The sequence below is a fragment of the Neopelma chrysocephalum genome, unplaced genomic scaffold, assembly GCF_003984885.1.
Source record: "Neopelma chrysocephalum unplaced genomic scaffold, ASM398488v2 Primary Assembly neopelma1_75, whole genome shotgun sequence".
NCBI classification, from domain to species: domain Eukaryota; kingdom Metazoa; phylum Chordata; class Aves; order Passeriformes; family Pipridae; genus Neopelma; species Neopelma chrysocephalum.
In genome coordinates, this window is record NW_020897736.1 from 816318 (window position 1) to 839902 (window position 23585).

A 23585-nucleotide genomic window follows, 5' to 3' on the forward strand; every position below is an offset into this window, starting at 1 on the left:
GATCAGAAATTAGTGTAATGACTAATTTGTCATTACAAATGGACAGAATTTTTAATTGGGACAGTTGTTTTTGGAAAAATGGCTTCAGAATAAGTGTCTTCTTATACACAAGAGTTCAAATACTGAATGTTATTTTAATTTTCCTACTTGGCTTTTTAAAATTTTCAAATAATCTTATCTGAGGATATACCAGCTTGTCTCAGTTGAACTGGAGAATGGTTTCTCCCAAAAAAACTGCAGTATCCCTGTTACTTGAGTTTCAGCACACTATAGACAACCCTGACCCTTTTTCCACCTGGAATACTTATGGCTGAAATTTCCTTCTTCTGTGTGTGCTCCTAATTTGACTTTGCTGTTGTGTTTAAGCAAGTGATTTTTACACAATCACAGACTAAACTACATACTACAGAGCTTTAATAAAATAATTGTTACAAAATTTAAATATTTGGGATAGCAACCTGAAGCATGGAATTAATCACTCGAATTGTGATTTTTGACATAGAAGGTGGAAATGCTTTTGTGTTTAAAAAAAACAGTTTGCTTCATTGAACAAAATCTTTCAAAGCACAAACGTTTGTTTTCAGTGAGGGTCTAAAGATTCTTTAGTATGGAATTTGTATCTAAATCTTTAAATATTCATCCTGATCAAGATGCAATTCCCAGTGGCCATTTTAAATATTGAAACAGCTTCTGAAATTTGCACCTCAGGAAGGGACAACAGCTTGTAAAAGTTAGAGGTTAATGCTGTGAATGGTTGGCAGAGGTGCCTGCATTCAACATTGGATCAGTGCTCACTGCTTGCAGCATTGCTCACTCTGCTCAGCTTGTTTTTGTCATGCTTTTTAAAACTCCTTCATTTGTCATACTTTCTAAAGAAATCTCGCTTTCCTCCTGATAACACCTGGATATTTTGGTTCAAAATTCCCTGCAGTATCTTGGTACGAACAATATGCTTTCCTCCATGGCTCAGCAGTTTCTTGCACTTTTTTTTTACAATTTGGAGAACATTTAACACAAATTGCATTCAAAATGCAGAGTTGTAGAAACATCATTTTAATGAATCTTGTGCTTAGCATTACAAAGGGACAAATGAAATACATACATATTGATTTCTATTTCAGTTCGTACTAACCTGGGAATAAAACCAATCTGAGGCAATAATGTTTCTTTTTGTAGTTTATATTCTGACATAGGAAACGAGGGAATTGTATATGTTTGACTCTGTAAAGTTTGTTTATATGCTCTGAAGCTGTTGGAGGATTTTAGCATTTGCATTTATTGTGGTAGTTTCAAGTTATGCTAAAATCTGGTATACAGTGATTTAGAATCTAAAACTCTCAGGCCTTACCTGAACAGGTGAGTTTGATTTAAATGCAGAAATTAACTGCAATTAGTTGTGCTAGAATTTTATATAGTACACTAAGCATCATTGAAATTATTAAACTGCTAGTAATTTAAATCAGTTCTTTAATTAAAATAGTTAAACAGCAAAGCACTTTCAAATAGAGCAAAGTTTAGTATAGAGTTTTTAGGTGATACAGTTATTGGGCTTGTCATGGTTATGGCAGCTCAAGCATTCTGTAGGTTGAGATGCATTTTGTTACCTATTTGGGAGTATTTTCTTTTATGAACTAATTAACTCCTCCTGCATTAGGAAATAATTTAGGAAAGTTTTACCTGATATTAACTCTATTAATGTTTCAAAGTATTTAATGGGAAATACTCCTTTTGAGGCTCTTTTTTTTCCCCTTAAATCCAACAAAACATAGGTTTTTCGAAGGCTTGTGGCAATGATTCTTTCAAATAGCAATACTTTTATTTCTGGTGAGCAGATGTTTTTTTCAGACTTTAAACAGTTTATAATTGACTGTTGCCTTGATGAAGTTGCTCAGTCATTTCCAGAGTAGGCTCGTAGATGAACAAAGCACAGTTGCATCACAAAATCTAAATATTTTAATGTATTTTCTTCACTACTCTGAACCTACTAGGATATTTAATGTAACTGTGTGTTTTTAAATCATTTTGCCAGGTATACAGCATTTTGAATACTTTGGTGAGTAGTTTGCTTTTTGTGTTCCTGCTCATTCTCAGTTTTCTCTCTGATAGAGATCTTCACACCTCACAAATGTCTTCTCTTGGGATGGATGAAGGTGAACGTTGTCGATGCTTTGGGAGCAAAATGTCATTCTAGAAAGGAAACACAGCATGTAAGCACAATGTTAGTTAGGAGCTCATGTTCTTTATCCTGTCTTTTCCAGGAAGGGATTGTTTTTATGGGCTTGTGAGGAAATGGGTTTATCTGACTGCCAGACCGTGGGTACAGAGAATAAAGGAGGAGGCAGCTCCGTGTGCTGAGTGTGTTGTACCGCACGTGCTGCTCTCCACAGCACACCCTCAGCACACCCTCACTGTGATTGGGGTTTGTGTTGGCAGCAGGGCATTGTCATGGTTTCAACTCCTACTATTACCACCAGGATTGCCCTATTTGGGCTGCTGGGATACCAGTAATAGCTGCAATACTGGTATTTAGGTGGGAGTTTGCTAAATATCAGCTGTGCAGGATGCTGACAACATCAGCAACTAAATGTGCTGTAGAAATATTTGAAACCAAACATGTTGGAATCTGGTATTTTATTCCTCATAATGGTCTTTTACCTGCTTTTTAAGTATATGTTGTTGTATCTTAAGTGTTTGTCATTAGATTATATACACGATGAATTTTCCTTTGTTGGATTAAGATCACAAATACTGAGAGGTAAAGATACATGGAGATAAAATATTGTGAACTTGTTCAAATCTGAGAAAGGGTAGGACAACTCCAAACACATCTTGTGCCTACCATATTTTTTTAAATACTGAATTTCCAAGATTGCTAATTCTGTAATACACAATGTTTGGTCTGTTGAGGAAGACAGGAACCTGCACACCTCTTTTCTTTGAAGACAATACTTGTCCTTGAGTGTCCTTTGTTCCTCCTTTTAGAATCTTTCCTTCCCCCCAAGCATCAGTGCAGTATTTCAGCAGTAACATGTCACTGCCCAGACTGCACAGAACAAAACCCAGCCCATGATCAGTATCCACTAAAAGCTTGACACAGACTCCCACTTCTATTTGCAACAAAAAAACTTCTGAGGAGTGTTAGGTACCTGAGGATACCAGCCTAACTTTTTATTAGTATGAGTGCCCACCTCAGTTACCCATTTCCTAGAATTTCTTAAGAAGCACATCAGTAGTAATTGGCTTGTGCCAGGTTATTGACACAGCTGGGTTGGACAGGAGCTTTCTGGTTTGCAAAATGACTGTACCTGACCTGAGCCTTTCACAGCCTTCACTCTTATTTTCTCAAGGTACAAAAATCTGCATTTAAACAGAGCTCTCTAATTTGTGGTGTATGCTGCACTTTAATTTGCTCTGGCAGCTAGGTCAGTACTGATTTGGGGTCATGGCTTTTAAAACAGCAGGAGGTGTTATAGAAACTTTTTTTTCTTAATGATGGGAGCATGTGCCAAGTGCCAGGTTAGGAAAATACTTTCAAAATACATTTTCAGGAAGGTTAAACCTAAGAAAATATGACCACTCCTCTGCCCTCCAGCACACACAAATCATTTCATGAAATATCTCTTTAAGTTATCTGATTTGTCTTTTGTGAGGAGATGCAGCTCTGCCACTAAGTGTTGTTCCACAGGAAGTCTGCACTGCTTATAACCAGTGGTGGTAAGAAAGAGAATGTACCAAAGAAAATTGCCTTCTAAGACTGAGCCACAGTTCCAAGGTAAGGTGTGCTTTTCTCATTAAACTTAATGAAACTGCTCAGTTAAAATTTCTCAAAAGATGAAAGCAGTGGGAATCATTACAAGTTCTCTCTTCTGGCTGAAATGTCTCTGTATGAATAAGCAGTTTCAGAAGTGTTGTGCACGTTGCTGTATGTAGAAAACAAGGCCACTTTGGGCAATCCAGTTTCAAAGCAATAATCAGGAGAAAAAACACCAGAAGGAATCACAGGACTGTGTAGTTCTGCATGGGATCCTTCTAATGAGTATTTTCAAGAATGGTGATGCTGGGTTTCTCTATGAAGTCGGTATGGAAAGTCAGTTAATATTTTTGTATGTAGGAATCTGAATACTTCATGACCTAAATGTTGGAATCAACATTTATCTTACATAGTGTCTTGTTTCATTGACATTTCATGTGGTACTTATGGAGTGAGGTGATCTCATTCTAAAAATGTCAGAAATTGCAGTTAATTTTATAGAGTAATTGCTTTGTAAAACTTGTTGAAATTCTTGCTCAGATGTGTATGCTGGTTTCTCTATTCTTTAGTCCCAAGTATCAGTGAAACTGGCACCCAGGGCCTGTCTGCCTGGCACTCACATGGGTGGCACTGGTGAGCCAGAGCATTTCCCATTACTCATTTCTGATCTGAGAACAAACAAATTCTTGAAGCCACCTAAAAATCATGCAGTCTGATCTGAGGGACAGGGGAGGGGAAGGCAGAAGTTGAACATGGATAAATTCACTGTTGGTGTGACTGCTGGGGACTCAGGTGCTTGTATTTTGTCTGGGATATCCTGTGTGCCAAACATCTGTGGTGATATTATTGTTTTCATTACACTTACTTTTGCTGTGTTTCCCCTGCTTTCACCCTTAATGCCTTCACTATGAGTCCTGGTCGACGGGTGCCTTTTGTCCATGGTATTATGGTTTGCACTGTGTCCCAGATGTTTTCCCAAACTGGAGTTCCTTCCCATTTGAACTTGATCATTATTATGTCACCGATATCAGTATCCAGGGTGATGAGAAAAGAGTAGGTTTTGTTCCCAGTAATACCTTCAACTCTACAGAACATAAAACCAGAATAATGCTGTCTTAATTATTATGGAATAAAGTGAAAAAAAAAAAAAGTTGTTTTCTCTCTAAGACCAAAGAAAGAACTATGTTTCCTCCTCCTTCTCTAGGACAAAACATTACAGTCTCTAGAATACTCTTCCTTCTGATGCATAAAGTGATGAAATATGAAACCATGGTAGGAAAGAAGCAGAAGTGGGAGAAGCTTGAAAACCTTTGAAGCAGGAGTGGTTTCTGACAGTAAAAGAAAGGTGTCCCATAATAACATCTGTGTTACATCTTTTGTCTGCTACAACAAATGCTGACCTGCTCTGTCACCTTTGCTTTTGTTAATACAAATGGTGTCCATCCTGATAAATATCCAACATTCTTTATCTTAATTACAGCTGATTTTTTATTTGTGTTTTAATTGATTGGATCTCCCTGTCATAGCCATGGGATGGACAGAACATAAGTGGACAGGAAACTTCCAAATCTGCTGTTTGTTTTATAGATATTTTTTATGCAAAATCTGTATGAATGTTGAAAAACTTGTGATTTTTAGGCAGTGTGAATGAAGAGAGGGCAATTCTCAGTTCACTTATCTGTACTGAACCATTTCACTCCCAGCATGACTATCAATTAATAGTTTTGCTAACTGGCACCTTTGCACAATGACAGGGGACACCAATACTCACAGTGGGATGTGCAGGTTTTTAGCATCCTCCTTAGTCCCCATCAGAGACATGGTAAAAGTTGGGTCTATGGGCTTGCCTTGGATTTCATTGATGATGTGGATCCTGAACTGATAATGATACACTGGAGAAGGGAAGAATTTGCAAAGTGACAAAATTAATGGTCGAAGAAAAAATAGATTTCTTAGGCAAAAAAAATTTGCCTTTCAAAGCAGAAACCTGATTTTTATTTTTCAAATTAATTTGCTGAAATTAAAACTTAATCTTTTTTTTCTGATTGTTGCTGTGCTGTGTAATCCCCTAAGGTTTGCAGCCCTATTGCTCTACTTAAAAGGACAGAGAAAAAAGGTAATCTGGGATGAGTTTCCCTTTAGGATAAAACATTCTTCCATGGGAAATATTGCAGCTTTTCTTAAGTTTAGAATTTCTGGCAAACCCTCTGTGTACTGACCAGATGAATCCTTGTGACTGGGCATGACCAGAGATGTGTGATGTGGATTGAAGCCCTTATGCAGTGTGCTCAGGCTCTTTCTCTGATCAACTAGAAAATTGCCCTGCAAAACAGATGGCTCACAAACTTTCCTTGACTGCATAATGATCCATTGTGCTTCACGTGCCTCTGTTAACAAAATTACTTTGTTCAAGCACATTACTATGAGAAAGATGTCATTAATGCTTCAAGATTTGGTGGGTTTCTAGAAGAACAGTGTTTAGGAAAGTCTGAACTGAACACTGTCAGAAGGAAGAATGCCTAAGAAGTCATCACTGTTCTGATTGTGAGTAGTTTGATATTTTGTAAATTATGAAAAAAAAAAACCCACAACAACATACAGTTAGAGCATGTGCACACAGTTTGAAGGTCCAGAACTCTTCCATCTGGTCATTCTATCTGCCACCTTCTAGACAAAATGGGTAGGTTTAGGTGTAAAGGAACATTACTGCACACTAGTTTTTGAGTAGAGTCTCTTCACCCACTTCAGTCCTCATTACACCTGAGAATGGCTCCACCACATACTGCCAAGGGAATTATGTTTTTCTGTGTATGCACAGATAGATTTTTTTTTTTTGGTTTTGCAGCTCAGGGTGTTCACAATGAAGGTACTTGCTAGAAAAGCTGTATGTTTTTGTTGTTGTTTTACAGTTGTTGTATGTTAGTGAACAATGTATTTTCTTCTGAAAACATGTCATTCAGTAGATCAGACAAAATGGCTGATCCTTTGCTGCAAACTTGATGAAGATGAAGGCAGAGAGGCTTGTCTACAGATCACTTTTATTATTAATCTGTCTTTCTCTGAATTTTCTCTCCCTGTAAAAATTGATTGTTTGGTGTCTGTTCAGATACAGCCTAGGCTTTTGCTGTGGTTGTGGGGCTCACTTTAAGGAAAAAGGTGAGCATATTCATGTAAAATCTCCAACTCGGGGTCCCATCACAGCCTTATAGTAAGTGTTAACTTGTTTGTGACAACGGGCTTTTTTGTTTGAAGTGGATTATTGTACTCTCCAGAACATAATGCCATTAACTTGAAAATGAAATGTCAGATTTTACGAAGGCGCAGAGGATTCTGAAGTGTAATGCTGAGTTTCTCAAATTTCTTCTGTTTGGGCTTCTCACATGATCTTCAAACGTTTTTTTAAAAGCATTACAAAGATGACTTTGTGAGCACCCTCCCACAGTTGCTGCTTTGTTTGGGAACTTTTGTGAAAGGAGACCATTATCTGGGGCACTGTTATCTGCATATGCCCAAGGATGTTTTTTTGATGCAAAACCAGTTCCAAGCATAAAAATGCAACGTGTTTAAATTGAAATCAAAGCCAAAAGGATGCAGATATTTTACCACAAGCTGAAACCGGCTCCATGTCCAGAGAAGAATGCAACACAGGGATTGCACCGTTGTGCCCAGGTGTGGTGACAGGGGACACTGTGGCCCCAGAACCAGCCACTTCCCTGATCTGACAAGGAACTGACTGTACTGCAGCAGCCTCTAGAATTTTTAAATCTACCTCAATTAGCCTCCCGAACCCTTTTAAACAGTATTAAGAAGCAATTCAGGAGATTCAGCTGCTCTGAGTAGCAATCAGGGCTGAGCAGACCCCTCTGGAATCATCACTGAATATTTCATAGCTGTGCTAGTGAAAGACTTCATGTACTTGTAAAACAATTTTTTAATTTTTTGTATGTTTTAAAATTTGAATCTGTGATATTGCAGTTGAGCAACTGGACTCTGTGGGGAAACAAGCTGTATAATGCAAGCAGCATTTTAAGGCATTTCTCTCAGGACTGCAAGGCCCTTAGGTGTCCATGCCAGGGGTGCACTGTGGTCACCCAAAGTGCCTCCCAGCTGCAGAGTGCAGGGGGAGGGACGAGAGGGCTGAGCCCTCCATCAGAAGGGAGGCTCTGGCCTGGCACATCCCTGGCAGCAGGAGAGGGGCTGTGGGACCCTCATGGCCAGGGCTGTGCCGGGGCTGTGCTGGGGGCCCGGGGAGCAGCACCTCAGCCCGAGGGGAGTCTCCTCCATGTGTGTGACTTTGGCTCCACGCAGGAGCCCTGCCCAGGCTGCCCCACACTGCTGCTCCCCACATGCCTCGTGTGCTGGGGAAGGAGGTGGTGAGGAGGAATGCTGTGTGCCAGGAGTCCCAGCGCTGAAAGCCCCTTGGAAGAAGCATGTCCCTGCCTATTATCCCACACAGTCCTGCTTTTCTTGCTATAAAACATACATAAACGTTGCCACTGGCAAGGGAATGTCTGCTCAACAACAGCCATGAGGCAGCTGACTGTATTGGGGACTGGCAGAAAGGCCTTGCTCCCCTGTCAGGCTGCGTCCCCTCTGTCTGGTCGTATGGCCAAAAAACCACACTGACTGTCTCCCTGAGCTTAGAAAATTGTTAGTTTGCACTCTCGATAAAGTAATTTAGTAGGACTGAAGCTACAGTGCCAGTCTTTATTTTAGTGCTGCAGTTCAGCCCTGTAAAAGTCCACACTATGCTGTTGTCTGTCCATTGTTTGAAAAGTAGTAATTTGTATGTCATCTCGTAGACTAATTGCAGATAAAATTTGGGCAAACTTGGAACAGGATGTTTTACAGGCCTTCCAGAGCAATTATGCTGCTTTTTTCAGCTTGGCTGTATGCCTGCATCTGTTACAACAGACCTGCACAGGCCAGCTGTAGGAAAATCCTGCAGCTCAGGACCCCAAGCATCTCCAGGGCCTTGGATCCATGGTTAGCCTGGGGCAAGTGTGCAGCAGGGTTTTTCCCACAGAAATATTAAGAGCCAGGATCTTGATGGAAAGGCATCAGGGTGAGATTCTCAGTTGTCTCAGCAAATTGATTATTCCCACAGATTTTATAAGCTTTAATGAATGAGTAAATAGGACCACAAAGCTTAGGCTCGTTCTCTCACTTTGTGATAATCTGGTTGCTGTAACAAGTATTCCCACAAACCTTTGAAGGGCATATGTGCTCTTGTTTTCAGAAAGAGTTGTCTGCTCTTTGGGAGCCTTTCCTCCCTGATGTTGTAGCCCAGGGTGTTGCACCGGTTCTTCCTACAGCTGAGGCACAATCCTTTGTTGAAGGTGTTGATGTCGTTGCACCAGTAAGCTGTGATTTGCTTGTTCTTGTGCAGAAGAGAGTCAATGAACAGATGAACTGACCTCTCATGGGAACATTTCACAGCTTGAGTGATGCCTGAAAAAATGCAAACAAAATTTTACATGCCATTGTTCCTTTTTACCATTTCAGCTGCAGAGGAGTACTGTAACCAACTACAAAGATGTTACTGTTTCCCCCCCATCCCCTTATTGCCCTTTACGTCGTGATTTTGCCTCCAAAATCATGCATTGTAGCAATTTAACTTTTAGGATAATTCAAAAATAGCTAATAAAATTGAATAATTTGCTGCTTAAACTTCTCTAGCCTGACTGTATCAGACTGTAAATATGAACCTTAATTACATTATCCTGGCTGTTTTGGTTAATATAAAATACAATATGAGGTGACGTGCAGTCTTTCAGATCATGCCAGATTAAAGACAGCAGTCTCATTCTGAGTGGTTGTCTTTTGGATGCTTATGAAGTAAAATAATATTTTATCCCTTTTAGAGTGAAAAACATTCATATTGAATTTTACTTGCATCCACTCCTGGGGAAAAAAGAGCAAAAAAATGTATTAAACAGATAAAAAAATTATTAAATACATAGAGATGCTTTTATGAGAAGTATCTTTTTGTTCCTTAAGAGCCATCAAATTACAAAAATTATTTTGTGTAATTGGGTGAACTGTTTTTATATATGTCCATTGATAAGCTTTTGAGCCTGTGCTTGGTTGCTCGTTTGTTGTGTTTTATCTGCTAAAAAGTCAGGCCTGTGTTTAGGCAGCGTGTGATGATACCTGAGAAATACTTTCACAAAGTCATGCTCTGGGTGAGCAGCTCTCTTTAGGGTTTTTCAGTGAGCAGTCCTGGTTGTCACTGCTCATCAGTACCTTATCTTTTTTCAGTATGTTGCATCAGTTTCTCTATACGTTTGTGTTTAGGTACATTGGAAATAAGCTTCTATAAATAAACCCCAGCCTGGAACACTGTCAGCCAGGTCCTAGAGGGAGCATCATCTACAGAGCTGAAGGACAGGGAGTTAGGAAAAGGTGAACTAAGGAGGTGAGTAGTACAGACCTGTGTTTTATTTGATTTGAAATAATTAATGGCACACTAGATGAATCTGGCTTAATTAGAATAAGTTTTCTCATTTCCCCTACTGCTAAAACATACCTTTGAAATTACTCAGAGGTGCTTGACAGCAGGATGTTTTCATTTTCAGGAGTGCTGGACAGCCCAGCTCCTCATTGGAGCCAGGAAAACCAGTTTTGAACTCAGTACATGTAAAAATCACATAGCTGATTTCTAGACAAGAAATTTCCTTGCATATAAGGGGTGCTAATACTCCCATTGGAAGCTGTTTGAGGTCACAGAGCTGTGCAGTTTCCCAGAGGTCCTGCCAGTGCAATGCTTTGTGCCCTGGGTCCTTACCGGTGATCCCGAACTGGGCGATGTGGTTGTAGACGTGCAGGATGTGACAGCCAGGCTGGAAGGTGCCTCCGTTGGGATAGAAGTCGAAATGAGCCACAGGCTGCTTGATGCCCACACTGAGACCCATGTGCTGTTTAGTGAAGGTATGAATTGCATCTACAAAATCTGCATCATCTGGAGATAAACGGTCTGTTGGTGACATTCCTTCGAACAGGGGACCGGCGGGGTCAAGGCCTGCCAGAAAAGCAAATAATTCCTTTGTCATTTAGTGCAGAAGGACTGTTCTACTGCTGTAAGGAAAGTCTTTGATAAATATTTAAAAGCAGGCAGCACTGGTACTTTCCAAGGTCTTTCTCTGATGGAAACAATGCTAAGAACACTTGTCCTGCAGAGGGTACGTGGTTACAGCAGAGAGTAAAGCAAACACAGGCGCTGTAACAAACAGTGAGTGCTGCCTGCACAAGGCCACAGGCCCAGAGATAGATGTGTTTGTCATGGACAAACCTGCTCACTGCCACCCTGTCACTGCAGGGATGTTTACACAGTTCTGTTCTTTCAAACTCTGGAGGTCGGGTGTTTCAGAGCCCCTTTTGGAGACACCAGTCCCACAACAAGGTTGACTTTTAGCCCACATTTGGGACCTGAAGCTTTTTAAAGCTTCACTTATTGCTTAAAAGGGCTGTATGTCTGGTGGATTTTCTTTATAATGATTTTTCAACTTGAAAAGTCTTCAAGGCAGATCATTACAGTATTCAGAAAAATAATATTCCACTTAGCAAGTCTTGCTGATTTTTGTTTGCTAGATCTTTTTTGTATGGTGCTCTTCTTGGTTTGGCGTTGATTTATGGAAGAGAACTTTCTGTTTAGTTGAAAGCTGCATTCAGTTTTGAGGAGAAGCTTCTAAATTTGATATTCTTCAGTTGGTACTGTGGAATAACATAGCATAGATGTAACCAGACAAGACTAATAACACAGGCTACAAGTAGGGAAGTCACCTTGAAGGCATACATTTCCTTTTAGTTTTAATAACTTTTATCACTGTTAAGTTTTGGAGCTTATTGTTACAAGTCTGAACAACTTCTGCTGAAGAATGCATATAGCTGTTACAAAAAATAACGTGCTCTTATATTTTTTACTTATCCATTATCAAGGTTTTATGTACTAATAAGGTTTGAACAAGCAGTGCTGGGGACCTGAAGTCCTTCAGTGTATGCAGAGGTGTAGTATCATGATGTATTTTGTAAAATCAGCTTCTTGTCATGCAGGCAGTGCCACAAGAACTGATTGTGTAAAGGACTGTGGTATGTGGCAATGAATCCAAGATTAGAGTTGTGACCTCAAGATATATTCATGTATATTCATATGTATGTACATGTATCATGTATATTTGCCTCACTTCTAAAGCTGATTAAAGTAAAATCTTTTCTCTGATGAATTAAATGTAGCTGATGTGGGCCTTGTGTAAAATGCATTTCTGTTTTGGTTTTACCTTTTTTAGGCTGTCAGGGGGCATTAGTTCAGGTACTGTGTGCAGAGTACCAATAACAATATAAATGTGTTTTCATTACACCCATAATTAGTACAGTTACAAAACTTTACAGAAAGTTCAGAATGCCACTAGTCAAAATAATCAAGTGTTAGGGGTTAACTTCGTTTATTTTGAGCATCTATTAGGGATATTCTAATGATATGCATTTTGTAAAATGTAATCCAGAACTATCATTTTTGCCACAGGAGAACTGGCTTGAATTCACTGTGTGAGCACTGTACCATAATTAAAAGCTCAAGCACAGTTAGACAATTTCCTTAATTTTTTTTTAAAATGACTTGCTAACAATGAACAGTATATTTGAATGACTTTGGGTCAAGACAATGACCGAAGATCCAAGGTCTGTGGCTAACATTTAGTTTAACCAGTGACTGAGAACAGATACAAGATAAATGCAGCAACATGCAGCTTGAGTCTTTGGGTTTGTAGTTCCCATGTTTGTATATTCTGTATGTCATAATTTGGACTGAGGTAAGAGAGATCAAAGATAGAAACACTATGAGAGTTAATTTTGAAAAATGTTTTCATTAAATTTTCTTAATCTAATTTCCAGACCAATGGGATGAAACTTCTAAACTGTGGTGAATATTGCTTATTCAACAGCTAATTGTCAATATGACGTTAATATGTCAAATGTCTGCATAATTTAATTCAGTTGGCTATTATATTTCTTAAAATTATAAGTCTTTTACCTGTAATTCTTCCAATCTTTTTTGTACCACTGATAAAACTTCCAGCAAATCCTGAAACATGAGCTCCTAGGCTGTACCCAATTAGATGAGCATTGCTTCTGGAAAATTGAATGGATTCCTGGAAGATAGTGGCAACTTGATTTAGATGCAGGAAATGTGAAAGAATGAAATACATATTACAAGCTAGAAATACCATGAATTATAACACACGAAATTTGTATGTGGATGGTGGTGGTCAAATGAAGTGTGTGAATAATTCACTAAATTTCTTCACTGGCTGAGTATTATTCCTTGCTTCCTTTTCATGCAGCAGGAAAATGCCACATATTTACGCACTGCTACTTAGAAAACCTCCTCCTACTACAGGAAAACCACCAACACAGAGAGTAGGATTTTTGTTGTTGTTTGTAGCAAGTGATGCAAATGTGCATTGCCTTTTGTCTGCAGCGTCTGACTTTCCTGTGACTGTAAAATGATTATCTGTCCTTTAACTTCAGGGTAAAACAATCCTCCATAGGAAGTGCCTTGCTGTTTTGACCTGAGATACAAGCACAAGGTAAACGAGAAGACAAGGTATTGAAAGATTGATCAGACATGTTAAGTGATCTGGCAGTGATATTTCTTGGACTGATTTGTACAAAGCTGAGTATCTGATCTGAAACAAACCTATTGAAGCAGAATTAGCCTCAGGCCCTTCTTTCTACCTAGTCAGTATATGTATATCTTAAGCATTTCACCTGAGCTGCAAGGCTCAAAGTTTTTCTGACTTGTAAAGAAAAATATGGCATATTTTTCTTGCAGGAAAGGCAAACCTCTCTTTTAATTTCTTTGTGGATATTGCCTGTCCCAGTGGAGTTGTACAGTCTTGATACCCATCTGTTCTGAAGATGAGGTGAAACTTGGCAAGTTTCTTTGAGAGGGGCAGCTCTTAGGAATCACAGAATCTGACCAGTTTTCTTCTCAGGTGGTGTTGAGATGGATGCTGTCGAGGTTTTTACTGATCCTGCCCTATTAATTCTTGGACTAAGAGCACTAATATTTACTTATTGTTTGTTCTTAATTAAAATGTTGGGCAGCACTGCAGCTTTTATTATATCTATTGAGAATATTTCAAATAATTGACTGCCTGTAAGCATAGCAGAGATAGTTAGGGGAGTTGGAATGAAGGGGTTTTTAACCTGAGCTCCCCTTCTCAGTTTAACATTTTCTGGTTGAACACAAGCTATTTAATGGTGTGAAAATTTGTAGTATATTTAAATTCTGGAACATATGATGGTACAAGAGAAGCTACCTACAGTGCTGGGGCAAGGAGTCATTTATTGAAGCCTGGATTTGTTTGTTGGCACTAGAGAAATCACAGACAGCCTTTACTGTTGACAGTGTGGTGTGTCCTGGCAACTGAACAAAGTCCACCGTTTGATTCATTCAATAATTAACAGCTTCAAAAATCGCTTTAGGCTCCAGCACCTTAAACTGCATTTGACCAAGAGCTAAAGTTGCTTGTAATGTCTCAATGAAAAATAGTGACTCTGGCTCTTTTGCCATTCTTTTGTGCCTGTCTTCCCTAACTGGGTGTGGTATCTGGCAGCTTCTTGCTCTGCCATTCCAGTCGGAAGCAGCTCAGACCTTCGATGGTGTTTGCTACAAATCTTTCAGCTTCCACCTTAGGCCTCATCTTATTTAAATTAATGTATTCAAAAATTCATTGTCAGGTACAGAAGTATGATTTCATTTCAAATTAGGTAGCTTAAATTAGTGTTCGAGGTTGATGCAATATGAGTTGCTTAGGCTTCCTGATTTGTCCGAGTGATTCTCATTCTGGTGTTTGCTTTCTGCCTTTCCAATCCAGCCATGGCCACTGCTCCCCAAGAAGCAGGAGTTTTGATGAGTAGTCACTGTATTAGTGTGTCTCTGCACTCACTGCTGCCTCCATGTCATCTGCTTTGTGAAGCATGTCTGTCCTCTGGAAAGGTCTCCTTTTACATCACTTTACCATAATCTTTGGGAAACTGTGGCAAAAATCAGACATGATTGAATCCTGCATTAAAAGCAGGAGTTAAGCACAGGTGACATAAACCATTTTGCTGAACTAACAGCTTGCAAATGATGTCTGCCTGCTTTCAAAGGGTGGGACTGTGGTAGTGTCTACACACATGCCAATGGAAAAGCTAAAATAGCAGGAAATTATCTTACCTCTAAAGATATATAAAATATTTTAATAAGCAAGACCACTTGCTTTCTTCTATTGCATGGTGAAAGTTTATGATGTCCTATCAAAGTTTATATGGAAGAAAAATTTGCACTTTAATAAAGAAATGTGAGTGAGTGAAATGAACAGCATTAGCCAGCATAGTACTTCAAAATGCTTGTAGAAACATAAGAACAAGGAAATGAATCTTTTCCAAAGAAACGTTTTCCAGATGTGGGGGCTCTTACCTCCAGCCATTCCAGGAATTCTGCTATCTCCTGTCCTACATGGCGTGTGTTCTGCACAGCAATGGGGTAGTGCTGGCGAGCCAGGGTCAGCCAGTCTGCAACAATCACGTTCAGTGGTTTATGATGAGCCTTCAGAGCTGCTGCCATTTTCCAGATCCAACCTTCTAATATCCCATCCACCTGTTATATTAAAAAAAACCCAAAACAAACACACAACAAAACAATAAAAAGACCACTGTTATGAGAAAACAATGCCAAATAGTGTCTGGCAAATATCTCTTGTGAAAAGCTCAAAGAAACAAAAACCTTAATATGAACAAGGAGGGATTTAATGCTGATAACTGGATTTTAGGGGCTTCGGCCTGATTATTGCTGAGAATCTTTGGGGTTTGGTAGACAAAAAAATTAAAAATCAATATAAGAACTCTATAACAATGTATGTTTTGTAGTATGACCTCTTATCAGTGAAAATGATGTCCCAAAATATTTGAACTCATCTGGTGGTAACTGCTATTAGTCATTAAAAGAAAAGACAGAAATGCCCAGAAAATTTCTGATTTCATTCAAGAGAAGCTGTTCCTGTAAGGTAAAAGAGTTGGAGAGGGAGGGAAGCTGGAGGGTTGCAGACCAGCGAACATTTATCTTCTCTAGCTGTTCCATTTTGAGAGCTGCTTTTCTTGAGTAATTCTTTTTTGAACACCTGATTACAATTTTCTGTATCAAAGCGTTTTTCTGATCCGATGGACTAGAATTATTATTTAATCTATCAGATTAAATTGTTCTAGTTGCATGTATTTCCTTTACTGATAAAATACCCTTATCTCTTCTGGTGTAGCAGAATTTGGGAGTCTCAGGTCTGGGTTTCCATGCATATTCCTCTAAGAACCCAACACCTCTGCAAATGAAGTTAATATGAATGATTAACTTCAATGGCAGCAGCTTCAGGCCTGTGGTTTGTCTTTGAGGGGGGTGCAGGTTTTGAACAGATTCTTATTTGTGAGTCTTGGCTAAAGTAGTCTAAGGCAATATTTCATCTGGAGTCAGCCCTGCCCTTGTTTGTTAAGAGAGTTATCTGCATCAAGGGGGGTGTTCAGAGTTTCTCTGAGTATTTGAAGATGTGCAAGGAAGATCCATTTTGCCACCTTAGGTAAGGACAGTGGCTCTGTGAGAATCAAAGACCTGTTAAAGTGATGTAATTTCTTCTCTTGCCTTTTGTTTCTTTTTCAACTGAAGCTGATGAAAAGTCGCTCTTGGTATTGCTGTGGTTTTGAGAAAGGTTTTTCCTGGTGGATTGCTTTTTTACAGTTTAACTGGAAGCAGTTCAGTTATAATTCACTGATGTTGAAGGCTTTACTTTTAGCTCAAGGGGCTATGAGAAGTTCTTTTTAAGGGTGTATCTGTGAGAAAGGTGTGGGGAGATTGTGTGCACTTTTCAAGAAGTCTGTAAATATCTGGCAGTGAACATATCAGGGAAATGAAACTGGTATTCAGTCTTCCAGGAGCACAGCACATTAATTCATGTACTTGTTCAAGCTCTGCTGGCTTTAAACTGGGGCTGAGTCTAATCCTTGGCATGGGAGTCCCATGGGAAAAATTGCTTGTAGGCTGTTCCTTCAGAATCTGTGGGGGATGTATTATTTCTAGCCATGATTGCTACCAGGGAAATCTACCATCTTTGTAATCCCAACGGGATATCTGAAGATATTTTTGGCAGCAGTGTAATGAGAAGGAAAGTGTATCAGATCAGATGGAGTTTGAATTAAAAACAGAATGTGAGTTCATACCGACCAGCCGTGGACTATCACCACCAGAGGAAGGGAGGAATTGAAACTGCATTTCTCAAGAGTCTCCAGCTGATTTAAAAAGATCTGACAGTCGCCTTCAGTTGTATCAGTATAGAGTCGAAATCTGGTTTCTGAGGTTTTCTGATGTTTCTTCGTTCTGGTGTGTTCACTCTGTGATTCCAGTGCCTCTGAAATGGAATTTGTAACAACAGTCATAATAGGAAGGAATCTAAAACCTGAAGAAGTTACCAGTACAACACAGTTTGTGAGACAGAGTAAAGTAGTAAGATTAGAACTCAAGCTGTGTATAGTTGTTGCCTATTCCAGGTGGGCTAAGCTGTACATTTTGGGTCAAAAAAGTGATCTCATTTTTGAGAGATCTATAAGTGGTCTATATGTGCCTATGAGCCCCTCTGTTTGAACAATAACAATTACACAGGAAATATTGATCTGATTGCTACAGGCCTTTATAGAATGGATAAGGATTGTAAAACCACAGGACAGGTGCTGAGGCTTCACCATGTCAGTGTGTGCACAGACAAGCACATCCATGGGCTCTGAACACTGCAGAGCATTTCTGCTAATCTGCATTTGCAACTAATTGCTGAGCAAGAATCATTACACTGAAATAACCATTTTATTCAGGGTTATAACTCTGCTTAGAGACTTAGGTGACTGTTTAAAACTATTAGATCACATCATAAATCATTCTTTTTCTCTGAAAAGACAAGATGAAGTGTTCTTGTTCTAGTTATAATTATTTTTTGGGTTTGTTTCTAGGTAAAATAGCTTGGTACATGTAGGATGGCATTTTCAGAAATGTCTGTGAAGTAAGAAAGTGGTGGCAGGGTGAACTGTGTTCTTATGAACCTTGTGAGCTTAGATGGAAAAACATGAATATAGAGCAATTGCTGAAAAATTGAGTAAAATAAAGCAGAAGCTTACAGAAAGCACCTTGTGACATACAAACCTTTCTAATGAGACTTCAGATTATTGATTTAGCTGAAAAAATCCATATAATAAATTATTACTAAAGCTAGAAAAAATGGGGATTAATAGAAGAGAAGGTAAGGTGTGATGGACTAGACAAAAGAGAGGTTACAGTTCCTAGTGTTGGAAAGGAAACATTCAGATTGAAGAGAATTTACTAATGGAGTTCCTTGGGGAGAGTATTTTGGCTAATATTACTGTAATATTTTCATTAAAGAAGCAGGCAGGAAAGCTACAAGATTGACAAAGCATGGTCATAGTACTGATGCTGAGGAGACCAAACCATTAAACATGAGGAGCTGGATGACACCTTGAAAATACAGCAAGGGAAACAGGTAGAAATCTCCTATGAAGTGCAAGGTCATACAGTTGATTGGAATTTCTCTATAAATGGGGCTCATAAATTGGAAGTGACACAAGGGTAAAACAACTTGACTGTAGTAATCAATAACAAAACTGACCATGAGTCACTGGGACTTGACTGTGAGAAAGGAAAATATAATTCCAACGTGCATTAAGGGAGCTGGTTTTGGTAGGAAGAGAGGATGTCAGTGCCAGTTAGTGAAGGCAATTGCTAACCCCACCCAGAACAGTGAACAGAGCTCTTGTTGCCAAGTTCAGGTGCTACCAATTCCAGAGGCAACAGCTGCTCCCCAGCACCACTGAAATGGTCAGGCAGGAGGCTGTTGTTATACTTAGGCCCAACAAAATGTTCTTGGGGGTAAAAATGAAATATTTTATTTGCGGAGAAGTTAAAATTATCTGTGCTGAGACAGAACTCATAAGAATTAAAATTTAACTAATTTTTTTCTTGAATAAAAGTTCTTTAATATAACAGCAACGTTAGAAATATTGTCTTCTAAGTCAGCACAGTTCCTATTTTTTTTGTACGTCTTGCAACTCTTATGTCTGTAGATGTTTTCAGAACATACCTAAAGCCTTAGCATACTCATTTCTTTGTATCTGCAAATCTATCCTGAAGTTCTATGATACGTTGTCTTGATAAGATTTTGGTAACTTACAAAGAACTTGTGGTACATTGACAGAGGAGCCTTTACCCTGCAAACATATTTCATGATGGGAAACTCCCCTGTTTTTATTTTTGCAGTAGTAGCATCTTGTGATGCACAGTACAAAGAACCCCAACGTGAAGCCGTGCTGGGTTAAGGTCAGACTATTTTTGCCACGTGTCAGTCTTGTTACAAACTTCGTTCAAGGTTTAATTTCAGTGTAATGATAAGGCATGATAGAACAGCACATTTAATTTGTTTAAGTGAATGGCAATTCTAGAAAGAGAACTCCTAAACTGACCTGCACTGGATGTGCACTGTTTTCTATTTGTTGCTAATTGTTGTACCTTCCAAGTAACTCCAGGCAATGTGATGTTTCATAGCTAGGAAACGTTATTGTAGAAATTTGTTCAGCCTTTTACAAGAGCTGGAATTTAAAAAGCTTCAAAGTTATTGAAGGTTTGATTGACCAAATTCTTAGCTTCAATGTCTCACATTTTTCTTTCAGGACACTTTTAACTGTGATAGATGGCTAGGACTAGGTCTGATCATTTCTCTCTTAAAATGTTCACTTAAGAGAATTTCTGTTGGATTTTTTTTTTTCCTTGGGAGAGGGCTCAGTTTCTGAAGTAAGTAATATCAGGAAAAAGTGAATCTAGATAAAGAACTGAAAATTGGAAAGAGTTTTAATGATGTTGATATTCTTGACCTCCGGTTTATTCAGGCTTTGGTGAGTAGTCTCTGTACAAAGATAAGCATTGTCTTCTATTTTTAGCATAAAAAGAAAAACAAACAAAAAATAAATAGCTTATGCCTGTTCCATTGTACACATCCTTCCTTTGTTTAATGCCTTGTGTTCAGTTTCTTTTTGCTCTCTCAGTGTTTGTGCACTGCAAAGGCGCTTTGTTGCTCTCCGTACTGTTTGTACACACTACAGAAATCAAGTCTAATAAACAGCTGTTTTCTTTATACACTGGCTGGGAAAGTGCTTTAATGGCTGAGCTGTGGGCTTGCTGGTGAATCTGAGAGAGGGTATTAAAAATACTGCTCAAACTACTTCCTGGCTGTGAAAAGTTCCAACAGGACCTGTCGTGTCAATCGACAAGGAACGGCTCCAGTCTGTTAAGGATTGTCATGATATGAAGGAGGAAATAGCGTTGGAAAAGCTTGGCTTTACAAGAGACTGCTGCTGAAAATGTCATACCAGTGACTCAGTGACATGATCGAAGAGAACTGCAAAGTTTCATAGGTCAGTCTACAAAAATTAAACTGCACAAGAATCTATCTGCCAAAAGATCTATCTGAAACTCCAAAGAGTTTCTCTTTGGAAAATTAGCCCTTACCCAGGGCTGACTTAATTTCATTTTTCTGTGAAGATCCTCCTTTGATGAATTCTTTCAGCAAAGGCAGTGCAACGTGGCCACACTGATCCACGTGCTCCCATAAATTACCTTCACCCGGAGCAGAACAGTAACCCGAGCAAGAAATGTTATTGTGAATTCTTGATACCCTGGAGGAGATTCAGCCCTTTACCTTTCCTTACTTCATGTTAAGGATGTTTCTGTGAGGTGCAGTAAAGACTGATGGCTGGGTTTGTAAAACCACTTCACTGCCATAGAGCAGTTTCTTCCAAAATGTTTTAGGGTTAGTTTTGGCAGACAAACCAAAGCACTTTTATATTTGACCTGACATAATCATGTTTCCTTACTGAAAAGGAAAAAGAAGAGAGATTCCCAGTTGAACAAAATAAAAATATTTTTATTTGGGATTTAAAAACAATAAATAAAATAAGGTGACACACCTACATACCTGGTAGTAGGTCTAGTAGCCATCAGAATTCAATGTACATTGAAGGGTGCAAGATAAGAGTTCAATTATTGTTTCTCACTATTAGCATTTCGTTATTGTTCACATTATTAATGTTTATTTCTTTAGGCAATGCCCATCCTACTTCTAATAGTTTCATTGTATTTTCACGCTCTTTAACTTGTTCACCTTGCCATTGAAAAGTAGGGATCGCTCACCAAAGAATGAATTAAAAAATAGCGAGCAAGAAAAAACTGACAATTGGATTAAACATTATTAGGTCTGTTCAGAAAAAGACATTTTGAAAAAAAGCTTCCCTTTTGGTTTAAACTTAAATGAATATTGAGTAGGTGATACTTTTCTCAGTGTTAGATTCTCTGTCTGAAAAGTATCATAGTTTTCTGAGTTGTCATTTCTTGTTTCTCTTGTCTAATATGCATGCAGACATGCCAAAGGTAAGTCAACAAACTCACCACAAGTGTAGTTTGTACCCAAACAGCCACAAAGGGTGATTACCCAACCATTGTTAGCCCTCTGATAACATACTGCCAATCTGTTGAAAAATCCAAGAGGAGAGCATATAAAATTACACCACTCATACTGACTGACTTCTCTGTGTGTTGCACGGCTTTCAAACCATCCAGATAATCTACTAACAGGTGGCATTAGTGAGTCTTGAAATGGGAAGAAAGATGTGTTTAGAAAGAGGCCAGTTTAAGAATTCCCTGAGGCTGGTGCCCTGGTTTCATCAGTGAGGCAATGAGATGGTCAGTGGAAGGTGTGTGTGTGTGTTCCTGGTCAAAAATCAGCTCTGCAGTTATCAGGGGTCATTCTGTCTGCCTGTGGTTCTTTACCATTAAAGTGCAGAGGATACATTTTTTGTTTTCTTGGAAAATCAGACCCATTCAATGTCTACCAGAAGTCAAATATCTAATTCTGTATTGAAACATGATTAACACTGGTAAATCTCTGTTTTCTGCTGTCTGAATGCTGCTGATCTTTCATGAATTCCTTATAATCAGGCATTGGTCTCATGTTTTGATGCACAGTGGTCTGAGAAAAACTTATCCCACAGCTGAATAAAGGGAAGATTTTTCTGCTCTGCTCTTCCAGGTCTGTGTTCTTTGTTTACCTGGGCTATTTGTGGAAGGGTTGAGAAATGGGGAAATTTGTTTGCAGATGTGATTATCAGCTACCTTGTTAGTACTGTCAGCAGAGATCCAGATCCCTATCATTTTCTGGTTACTACTAATTAGAATTAATTTCTGGGTGCATGAAATTGGAGAAGGAGAATGTACTGTCTTGTTCAATAATAGCAGAATCATGATTTAAAAAGAGTTGTTAACATGTTAATAAGGAGTTTAGACCTAGCTGATATTTCTCCCTCTCTTTTTTAAAATTAGAATGCTTCCCAAAGGCAAAGTCATTTGAAAAAAAACACCCCAGTATTGAATTCATAGCATATGCAAGAATTGTAAAATATATTCAAAGTATTTGGTACAGATCATTTAGTACAATTTGCTTGGCGGTGTAAAGCATAAAGGCATGCACCCTACTCTCAGAAGTTGCTTATATCAAAGAATTTGATAGAAGACATCAGCTAATTTTGAGTTCTCTACTTATGTATCTTGTGCTGCTGTTTATTTGAAATTTCTCTTGAATGCACTTGGTCAGGTGATGGAGACATTGAAACTGTTTCAGTAACTCTTGCTAGAAAACCTTGAAAAAGGTGGCAAAACAGATTAAATATCATGTTCTGGTTTCCACTTGCTGTTGTGTATCTCAATATTCAGAGATATATCTCAAGTCATTTATGAATCAAATAAGGCATTTCTATTTAGTGGCTTCAATAGAAGGGGAAGGAGAAGTAAAAGGTAGTGCAATGTGTTCTTTAAGAGAAAAAAATAGTAGGTTATCCTTTTGCTTTCCTCTGACTTATGTATTTATTATTTATATGTATTGGAGTATGTATTTTTATTCCTTCTCTTCCTAAGTTTGTTTTACTGTCATTGATTTTGAACACTGGGTTGCTTCAAAATTCTCAGAAGAATCACCTTTTTTTATTCTTATGCCATACTCTTTTAATCTTTCTCTTCCACATAAAACCCTCCTTTACAATGTGAAATTTCAAAACTTATTTTTCCCATATCCTTTATTTAGAACCAAGTATTGAAGTGATGGTTAGAACAGAAGGCAAAGAAATAACACCCACCCTCCAAACTGTTGGCTGTTCCTTTTGTCTTTTTATATCAGGTGAAAACTTCACAGAAGAGTGCTGATAAATCAAAAGTTGCTATTTTGTTGTCTGACTACAGAACCACAGGATGTGCTGAGTTGGAAGAGACCCACGAGGATCATCCAGTCCAGCCCTCAGCCCTGCACGGGTCCATCCCCAAGAGTCCCCCCCTGTGCCCCAGAGGATCATCCAAACCCTCCCGGAGCTCTGGCAGCCTTGGGGCTGTGCCCACTGCCCTGGGGAGCCTGGGCAGTGCCCAACCAGCCTCTGGGGGAAGAACCTTTGCCTGAGATCCAACCTGACCCTGCCCTGACACAGCTCCAGCCCTTCCCTGGGTGCTGTCCCTGATCCCCAGAGAGCAGAGATCGGTGCCTGCCCCTGCTCTTCCCCTCCCGAGGAAGTTGTACCTGCGGTGAGGTCTCCTCTCAGTCTCCTCCTCTCCAGCTGAACAGGCCGAGTGCCCTCAGCCGCCCCTGGCTCGGCTCCCCCTCAGGGCTCTCCTCAGCTGCCCCTCGCTCGGCTCCCCCTCAGGGCCCTCCTCAGC

At 39.2% G+C, this 23585-nt stretch overlaps 1 protein-coding gene across 4 annotated transcripts in view; it reads right to left on the reverse strand.

Moving 5' to 3' along the window:
- LIPC (lipase C, hepatic type) overlaps window positions 1-23585 on the reverse strand; it is a 51193-nt gene continuing 27608 nt past the window's right edge. For 3 of the 4 annotated variants that reach the window (XM_027688745.1, XM_027688744.1, XM_027688746.1), the window contains 8 exons: window positions 17000-17187; window positions 15216-15395; window positions 12780-12897; window positions 10539-10772; window positions 8960-9202; window positions 5523-5643; window positions 4617-4835; window positions 1-2187 (listed from right to left, as the gene is read on the reverse strand). In XM_027688745.1, coding sequence (XP_027544546.1) covers window positions 2088-2187; window positions 4617-4835; window positions 5523-5643; window positions 8960-9202; window positions 10539-10772; window positions 12780-12897; window positions 15216-15395; window positions 17000-17187 — 1403 coding nt within the window. In that variant the 3' untranslated portion in view covers window positions 1-2087. Of the gene's footprint in view, window positions 2188-4612; window positions 4836-5522; window positions 5644-8959; window positions 9203-10538; window positions 10773-12779; window positions 12898-15215; window positions 15396-16999; window positions 17188-23585 lie in introns of all 4 variants that reach the window. The other variant, XM_027688747.1, reaches the window with a different exon arrangement.